The sequence below is a fragment of the Xylocopa sonorina genome, chromosome 5 (genome assembly GCF_050948175.1).
Source record: "Xylocopa sonorina isolate GNS202 chromosome 5, iyXylSono1_principal, whole genome shotgun sequence".
NCBI lineage: Eukaryota > Metazoa > Arthropoda > Insecta > Hymenoptera > Apidae > Xylocopa > Xylocopa sonorina.
Genome location: NC_135197.1, coordinates 5,619,528 through 5,628,822, shown reverse-complemented (window position 1 = coordinate 5,628,822; position 9,295 = coordinate 5,619,528). Strand labels below are relative to the sequence as shown.

Genomic DNA, 9,295 nt, shown 5'->3' with positions numbered 1-9,295 from the left:
AAGGGGGGCATTGTAACCTTATGAGGTTGAAGACCAGGTTCTTTCCTGCAAACTGCTATAATGTAATAATATAGGCCACGTCTCTCCTGCTGTTCAAGTATCGCCGCGTCACCGCTTGATAAGAGCTTCGATGTATCCTTAAAAAGGAACAAAAAACGAACGCGTCGAACGATACGTTTTTTTTTATAAATTTGTCCGTCCTTCGCAGCATTGAATTGCGCATCAGAAGGCTGCGTGAATGTCCTCTCCGTAGACGACTCTCCTCGTTCGCGGTCATCCTTGTAACTCGCGTTCCAGCCGCTGTTTTAAATCGAAAGTCCGCGCGGCGAAAATACGAGGGTCCGCACGAACGGTTCGTCCCCCGCGCGAGGACATTACCGCGCTTGATGCATACGAATTCCACGTGCGAACGAGCGAAGCGACGCTGAAACGCGCGTGTCACCCCGTCGCGGAACGGAAAAGGAGGAACAGGCGCATCTGTCGCCGGTGTTGCCCGCCGTAAATTCGCCAGCGCGATATGCCATCCGAACGGTCGTAACTAACGTTTACGGGTGGTTTCAAAGAAAAAACAAAAATGGGACCGAAAAAAAGGTCGGAGAAGAAATGGAGCCTCGCTTCCTGCTTTGTGCGCGGGGGATGATTTACGCGCGTATTAATTTAAGACGGCTCGCGGCCGCGACGAAACGCGAGCATCTCAAAGGAATTCCTTTTAAATTGAAAATGATTCATTCGAGTGCCGCGATGGGGGTCGTTCGTCGCTGTTGAACGACCCCGTTTGAACCGTTCCGCGCGTTTCGATCTGCCTGGCGCCTCGTCGAACCGTCGGCGGAGGTTATCCGAAGCCGAGCGAAAATTAAGAACGGTATTTAAGAGAGCGTGCAGGTTACCTGCCACCCCTCTCCCCCTTCTATATGCTACCTTAGCTTAATCATCCCGTGCTTAGCAGCGCCTCGATACGTTATCCAGCTCGATCCGTTCCACTCGCCGCGACTTATTATTATCCGGAACTGGGTCGATCTTGATGCGTGCCACTCACCCCGTTTAACCCTTTCAGGCTCACGGCTGGCAGCGAGTCTGCCAGCCATCGTATCGACGGGGATTCGAGCCGTGATGCGTTGCGGTTCGACGATGGGATAATATTATAGAGCTCGCGAAAGGGGGCTTTAAACTCCTGGTGTGATTTTTCTAAATTGTTATTGTCGAAGCAGCACGTTTCATCGAACGTTAATTAGGTGTTTGCCGCGGCGTGGAAATAAGAATGAACGCGCGGAATTATCTACATCTTCGTCATTAGTTAGTACCCGCTATCACGCTGTGAAGTGGAATAAATAACGCTTATCTCGATAATACGAACTAAACTTGTTCACGTGTAAACTGGTTTGCTTCGAAACAATCTGTAGGAAACGTTCTGAAAAGTTCTACGATCGCGTTGTGCACGCATGCTCGCGTACACACTCCAAATCTCACGATACATTTTTCATAAATAACTGTTATATTTCTCTGCTCGCATATGCATGAGATCCCCCTCCCGAGTCTGAATTCCGCGAGTTTCAAATCGACGCGTCCAAATTTTCAACCGCACGTATCCAATTCCTAAAACTACCCCTTCGATCGTTCATTTATAAATCTCAACAATTTTCTCCGTACGCCTACTGGATACAATTAAAACGCAATTAATCTCCCTCGAGCCAGCTTCATTTCCAATTCGCCGCACAGTTGAACGAAACAACGGCATCGATCGGTCCGAGGGCGATCTCTTCGCCTCGAACCTTAATAACGTCCAGCAAACTTCCGGCGTAGCCCAAAAATACCACCCCAACCCCGTGAACGAGCTGCCCTTACAAGTTTCCACCCCCGCACGGAACTCGATATTCTTTTCGCGCGCCTCGGATGCTACAACTTCCACCCGAGACTTCATTTTCGCGGCACGGGATTTATGTATTCGAGTCTCGTGTTCGGCCAGTGAATATCGACGTGGCAGGATCAGCACCCCCGGTGGATCGTGCCCGGAGGAAGCTCGCCGCCGGAAGTCACTTATCTCTTCTTCAAATAACATTCCGCCTTATCTGCGCGTCGTCTAACAACCACGCGGGACACGCTTTCCCCGTGTGCCATTAAACTTCGTTACGAGGCTGCCCGGTGTTTCCACGTCGCTTTATGCTCGTCGTAAAATTTATCTAGGGCTTGGCTGGATTTTGAATTGCGCGCGATCCGACCCTTGTTTACCGCGGCGAACCTGGCCCCGGACGTCGTCGAGGCTGCGTCGTTTCCCTAGGAGCAAACTTGTTGTCTCCTCTCCGCTGCGACTCGCGAGATAGCTCGCCAAGCGGACGAACGGCTGGATCGACGATGGGTAATCGTAAAAGGGAATGGAGACTTGATGGGAACGAATACGCGGTTATAATATTGTTGTGGCTTTTTTATGCGATCGTTTGCCGATCAAACGAGTGGTTATGATTGGTTTTTACGCAGATGAGGCAAGGATATGGGACAGTAAAACGGGAGTTAAACGTACGATTCTTGAGCTCCGAGTCGTCGTGGAAGTTCGAGGGGAAAGAACTGCCGGGGACCTCGTAATTTGTGAAAATATGAAATTTAAACGGGTACACGCGACGGGAAATAAAGGTTTGTCGGTTCTGTTTGGAACTAGCTTTGCTGGTTGATCTAGAAACAAAGCAGTGCCCCTTTTTTCATAAGAGCGGTAAGATTTTAGCGAGGATGTTCTGATGGGTGGTAATAAATTCGTAGTTAGGGGACTGGGATAAGTAGCTGCGTAATAATTCTTGACATCCTTCGTGGAAATAAGGCGGGAATAAATTTGCTCGTTTTGGAGGTAAAGAAATTATAATTGAAGCCCATTGTGCTTAAGCGAGACAACGCAGCGTACCATACGAGCAGGAAATTTCCCATGAGTGCATTACATTATCATATCACTCGGGGGCTAGCAGAAGTCTTCGCAGAAGACTCATGCGAGTTTTTATTCTAATTAACGCCCCGGTATATTCTTGAGAGCAGGTAGGAATTGTTGGTTATAACACGTTGCAAAAAATTTCAAGGACCGTTTAATCCTTTTACAAACCACCACGATTGCAAGTTGAAAGCGCCGCATTGTCGTTTTTATCTTATTTCCCACCGGAAAAATGGAGGGAAGCATAGCGTTGAAATAGCTTCTTCTTGCCTCTTTCGCGCAATATTCTACTCTGCTATCATATGATATCTGCCATCGTCGATTCTGCTTGTTCTAGTTGATTTCGTTCACGAGAGACAGGGACATCAAGGATGACAATAGACAGTCGATCGTATCAATTAATTCTATTTCTTTATGTACAACGTTGCTACGTGAATGTCTTGAGGTCGTTCAAGAACAGCGTCATCCTCTCTCCGAGTTCGTCCGCGTATCGCAACGCGGATTCGTCGATCGCGACGTCGGCCATCAGAAGCTCGCAGTCCAAGTGTCGATCGTCGCAGGCCCTGTGGTGATGCTTCAGTACGTCGTCCGGATCGAAGTGATGCGCCCGCCTCGTGGACGGATTCAGCGTGGTCAGGGCGTAATGATTGTGCACGGTTAACGCGCGCCTCGTCGAAACGAAGCTCTTGACGGAGTCGCCCTCCGGCGAAATGCAGGCGGTCCTGACGGTGTCCAGGTAATCCAGGTCAGCCAGAAAATTAGTCGAGTTCAACTCGAAGGGGACACGCTCGGTTTGGTTCCTGGTCTGCAGCTCTGGGAAGAAGTAAGCGTTCCTGACAGCGTACGAGGCGAAGTCCTTGAACGACCTGCCGAGCTTGATCCTCTCGTCGAGCAACAGCTCGTGCCAGTTGTTCCTCTTCGCTGGGACGATCGCCTCGTCGATGTCTATGGGCAGCACGAACTCCGACCGATGGAGATTGTCGTAGAAGCAGTGATTGTACGGTATCAACTCCATACGCCTCTTGATCCAGATGTCCTCGTTGAGGAACCGCCTCCTGGCGTACTTCTCGTTCGGCAGGTCGCCCGGCAGCGTCAAATTGAACCATCTGATCACGTTCGATCGCTCGTACAGTCTCAACACCTTGCGGACGTTATCGTGCACGTTGAACACGTAAAAGTAGAAGAGCTCCGCGCCCAGTATGCGATTAAACTCGACGAACGCGACGATCTTCGACGAGATGTCCTCGTCGAAGTCCAGCCCCTTGATGCACACCGTGAACTGTCTACGTCTTAATTCCGCCCCGTTCCTGTCGTCCCCGTTTATCGCTAAACTATGACTAGCATTCTGGTGGCAGGGCTCCAGGCCTACGTGCACCCTGGAGGGCTCGATCGCCGCTTCCGGTGGTAATTGACAGCCGACGAGGATCCCCGCGTAGCTGTCCACCGTCTCGCCCCACTCGTCCAACCAGATCGTCGAGACCAGTGCCTCCACGCTGACGGCTCTGCCGCGTTCCTCTTCCTCGTACCTGCGCAGCCAGTGAAAACAGGAATCGTGTCAGCCAACTGGGTTACGACCGCCGCGTACCACGATCGAACAAGCCTCGTTTCCTCGGCGAATTTGCAAAATCGTTCGACTCGCGGGATAGCTGTCCTTACGCGAGAGTATAGAGGAAGTTTAGTCGAACTGGGTAAGAAGTTAGATTGGATGGACTGTCTGTCTTCCACGCTGAACGTGGAACCGGTTTAATACGGTTGATCGAAAGGTGTCGCGAATCATCACGCGTAAAATCGAATGATAAACTTGGAACGCAGGAGGGAAGGAAGCAGCTTTGATGAGAGGTGTAACGAGGAGGGGCGAGTAGGTTAGAGGGAGGTTTAGAGGTGGAATTAAACGCGCGACTGCGTCCTGGAAAATGTCTCACCAAATGGTGCAGAAAAGGCCAGAGGTCGGCAGAGGTCCACGTTTAACGCCAATCACCCTGAGGCTCGGATAACCGGCCACTCTCAGGTCCAAGTGGGCGCTGTACAGGAAGAGCTGTCCGGGGATTGTCTCGAGCCACTTGGCGTCGGCTAACTTGAACGTGTTTAACGTCGTTCCGTACGTTCCATTACCGTCGCACTCCTTGGAGGGCCTGTAATCGAGTGCCAATCTCCGCGCCCACGAGTAAGCCACGATGCTTCTTGTGCCCGGGGGCTCGCCACCTGGAAAATGTGTCAGCGAGGTTAAGACCGTGATTGCGACCGTGACGCATGCCTACGCTCCGCTCATTAACGCGGAAGCAGCAGCGCGCGCTTTTCGGCTAATTAATTCGAAAGGAGCCAACCGACGCGATGCGGGTTATTAAACGGAGAGTCACGGTGCATGAACGATGTTAGCTCCCCTCTTTTAAATGTTTAGGAGCGCTCGGAATACCTATGGTAAACGATTACAATTCTCTCGATCACTAGAATTTCCTTTTCTTTTTCTCTTAAACTTCCGTAATGATCTGAAAATTAGTTTTGTTATCATCTCCATAAACGAGTTTTTAGTAGTAGAATGTCGATCTGGAGACGTTGGGGATCCTTCGACCGGACGGAAGCATTGCGTCATCGAGCGAGGCCGGACGTGGTACATCGTGAATACGTTTGTTCGCGTGTCACTGGTCGATCGTGCCACATCCGAATCGTTCCCCCCATAACTCCTCGGTAATTTTCTTAATCCTTGTCCCAAGCCACGTCGAAGCGCGTCACTGACCTCGGACGAGCCTCGATTAGTTACATATACAGAATTTCAATTGCCCCCTTCGTTAATTGGCCTCTAATAGCCGGTACACTTCGGCTGCGTATACCGGGGGGAAACTCGTTTCGCGCGCAGTCACGAACGGTCGAGAGTCACGACCATTCACTGGTCTTGGCTATATTTTCATTTCTTTCGTCGGACGCTGTCGATTCGTTCGACGAATCAAAATTATAAAATGGTACACGCGGACAGCGGTGGGTTGACCGATTGCTTTCGCAGTTCTTTCAACAAACAGCTGTTTGCTCGTTGGTGTTTGGAAATTAATCTCATTGGAATTCTCTACGGTCGAAGTTATTTTTTCAAGCAATCGTTTCTCCATTTGCACGGAAACAACGTGACTGCTGGAAACATTCGAGCGAACAGCGAACAATACTGAACGTATAGAGACTGAATAAATATCGTAGGAAGATTATATCTTCTGACCGCATAAAACTGAGACCGTGCGCAAAAAGTACGGCGAGAAAAACCGCGTATAAAACGTGGCGTATAAATCGGGGGACGACTGTTACAAATTCCATTTTTTGGTCGCATCAGTTTCGCGTAGCGATTTTGTTCCACATCGCGATCGTTAACCCTTCCCACCAGTTCCCAGGCTTAATATTTTAATGATTGTTTTACAACCGTTGCTCTTCCATTACAACAAAATGAACTGATAAATACCGAGAAACCCACACCCCGTACATCCTCGTATCCTCGAATTAATCAACGCGACCGAACCAAAGCGCAAGTACATTAACCGAGGGGTAGGCACGTTTATTGGCAATATTTCATTCGTTTTTCTCTCGGCTCTATCACCATTTAATCACGCGTACACCGCTCAGCCGCGAACCATCCCACACGCGCACACATAAAATATCCATTTTCCGTTAAACCTCGAATTAAAACAGCCCCGTCGGCCAATTAAATCCGTGCCCAACGGGCAGCGATTCCCGCGCGTTCTCCAACCGCCTCCCTGCAACCCTTCGCCGTGTAAAACAATTTGTTCCGTTCGAGCGGGACGCCGATATCCTGCCCGATGCGGCGTGCCGTGTACCGTCGTTAAAAGTTGTGTCTACGCTTGACCCAACGACCGCGTATTACGCCGATCCAGCCAGCCCTTTACCAACGCCGCTTCCTCCTTCGCCCTACCCACGACGCTACGCTTCGCCAACTTTACGAGAAACAGAGCCCCGCGACTGCACGCCGTTTTCCCACTGGAACGCGAGCGCAATTGAAAGTCGACGGTGAAAATCCAGGAAGTCCACGTTTCCTCCCCCCTGACTAATTGAAATTATCGGTGCGTAGAGAAACTGGGGACGTTGCGACGAGGGTAGTCGCGGGGTACGATCGCTCGATGAATCGGGTTGTAAATTACGTCACCTAATGAAGTCGCTACCGCCGTGGAATCGGGTAAAGATTTGTGCTCGCGATAAGTCCGTGTCGCTGCGTCGCGGCTGATTTAAGGCCCCGCGGGGCGGGCTTTTTGCGCGCCGTTCCGGCAAACTCGATTTCAACCCTTTTGTCGGGGGATTATCTTGAACGGTTCTCCGGAACGAGAATTCTTAATCTTTTATGAAATTTCTATACGAACAAGAGTGGTTATCGAACGCATTTTTCAATTGTATCATCGCGACGTTTTCGAAGAGCGCTTGCATCGTTCAATCCGACGCACAATTTACATTCGATCACGATTAGGCGGCCATGCGATGTGGTCTTTCAGAAGTGGCACTGTTAAGTGTAATCGTTCGAACTATGAATTAATTACTGGCTAAAAGCACGTACGGAATTTTCTTGTTCCCTGTCGGCTGGAACTAACCCTGGGAAAGAATTCGCAAGTAGGAAATAGTGCGAGGAGTAAGACACAAATCTCGACTAAATTAGGAACGAGGCTACCGTAGCACGTGGGAATTACCTCGTGTGACTCGAAACCCATCGTCTTGTCGTATATCAATCTGTCAGCGAAGCTACTCAAGTATTTCGTCACTTTTACTTTCCTCGGCTGTTTTTTCCCCCGCCGCGTCAGCCAGAAATGCCTTTCTCCTGAGTTATGCTCCGCGGTAAAGAATTTACGATTCCATAAACCATAACGAATAATTACGATAGCCTACGTGCAAGCGTCTGGATGTACGATCTGGAGTGAAATCGCAATTTCAATCTGGATCGAACGCGAAACGTCAGTCGAGTTAGGAGAATTTCTCCTGCAACATTCTTAACATAAAATATCGTTCCCGATATGTTGTCTCGATGCGACTTCGAACTGTTCGCTGCCGCGGGACCGTAGAGCGCAAAGTTTCATCGACACGCGACTGTCTTGTAAAATTTACTTCTACAAGTTTGCGATCGGCCCATAAAGAAGCTTGTAAATCTCTGGTAACGTCAGATCAGGGTACTTAGACTTCAGACAGCTTTGATATGCAAATACCCAGATCTAGGAGACGATAAAAGTTGGGCATTTGCATATTTAAAGAAGCGGTTATCGATGATCTTTGACTCGGCGAGACTTTCATACGGGGAAAATAAATTTAAGGCTCCCGCGCGGGGATTCCCTTCGCCGCGCGTCTCACGAGATATTGCTTTCAAAACAACGCAAATCAACCGCGCGGCTTCGGCTAGCCGTGCGCATCGCCCGTGGAAAAAGTATCATTTAACCAATATTGAGAAACGATTTTTTCACCGCAAACGGAATGGCTGATTTAAAATCGTGCCGGAGGGATGATAAAAAATGAAATGAAAAGGGCATTGTTAGGTGGCGAACGCGCGTTAGGGGCCAGAGGGGTTTGCTAGCCGTCGAACGATAACGAAAGGGCAAGGGTCGCGCGCTGCTGGAGGCGAAGGTGCGCGCGGCAACGGAGAAAATTGCTTACCAGGCGTGGGAGGAGGATCCGCCGGTGGATCCGGGAGTTGCGGCGGCGAATCCAACAGAGTCAGCACGCACAACGCGGTGACCAGCACGGCGACGAGGCCCACTCTGTACAGCCTCCTGGTGCCCGCGACCGACATATTCGTACCAGTCGTACCGTTCGTCCCGTTCGTCTTCGTGATCGGCCGAGCGTGTCCGCCGCCCGACTTTCGATCACCGCGCGACGACGCTCGAAACGCCGTCGAATCGATCCATGTTCCCGGAGCCCCGATTTGCAATTCAATTCCCGTGGATTCCGGACCGTGGAATCCTCGCGAGAAGATCAAAGTTCGTTCGGACGACCCACGGCAGGCTATCCTGCGCTGATTGAGACGGAGGTCGACTCGATTCTGGACTAGGAAGCGGCGTGCGACATCTTTTCTAATTCATCGACAGGAGCCCCTCGCTGCGAGATAAAACCCAGTTCGAATCGCAACAATTTCCAGTGAACGCTGTCGATCGATCGGCTGGAAATGGAACGCGACGCAGGAATGATGCATTCGAGGTGATCACCCTCGAATTCGCCTGGTACGGTGGCGCTGATCGATCAGCGGGATCTGGCTTTTCTGGTTCCCTTGACGCGCTGTTTTGCATAACACGCTCTGCTACACTTTCATCGGCCTTATCGCTCCCCTCGCGGATCTAATGATCTGCTGGAGGAGTACCGCGACATATATACGCGGACAGGCCGCGGACTGGTTCACTGGAATCGCGGAAATCTGGATTTATA

At 50.5% G+C, this 9,295-nt stretch overlaps 1 protein-coding gene across 1 annotated transcript; it reads right to left on the bottom strand.

The window, feature by feature from the left end:
* Positions 1 to 3,306: 3,306 nt before the first annotated feature.
* LOC143423804 (uncharacterized) lies at positions 3,307 to 8,852 on the bottom strand. The gene is made up of 3 exons (XM_076895386.1): positions 8,531 to 8,852; positions 4,831 to 5,110; positions 3,307 to 4,434 (listed from the first exon to the last, which is right to left on the bottom strand). The coding sequence occupies exons 1-3, from the start codon at positions 8,664 to 8,666 to the stop codon at positions 3,336 to 3,338; spliced, it is 1,515 nt and encodes a 504-aa protein (XP_076751501.1). The 5' UTR covers positions 8,667 to 8,852; the 3' UTR covers positions 3,307 to 3,335.
* Between the last annotated feature and the right edge of the window lie 443 nt (positions 8,853 to 9,295).

Coding starts and splice junctions, on each gene's coding strand:
- LOC143423804 (XM_076895386.1), bottom strand. CDS start 8,666: ATGTCGGTCGCGGGCACCAGGAGGCTGTACAGAGTGGGCCTCGTCGCC. Junction 5,111..8,530: donor GGATCCTCCTCCCACGCCTG/GTAAGCAATTTT, acceptor CACATTTTCCAG/GTGGCGAGCCCCCGGGCACA. Junction 4,435..4,830: donor GGCCTTTTCTGCACCATTTG/GTGAGACATTTT, acceptor CTGGCTGCGCAG/GTACGAGGAAGAGGAACGCG.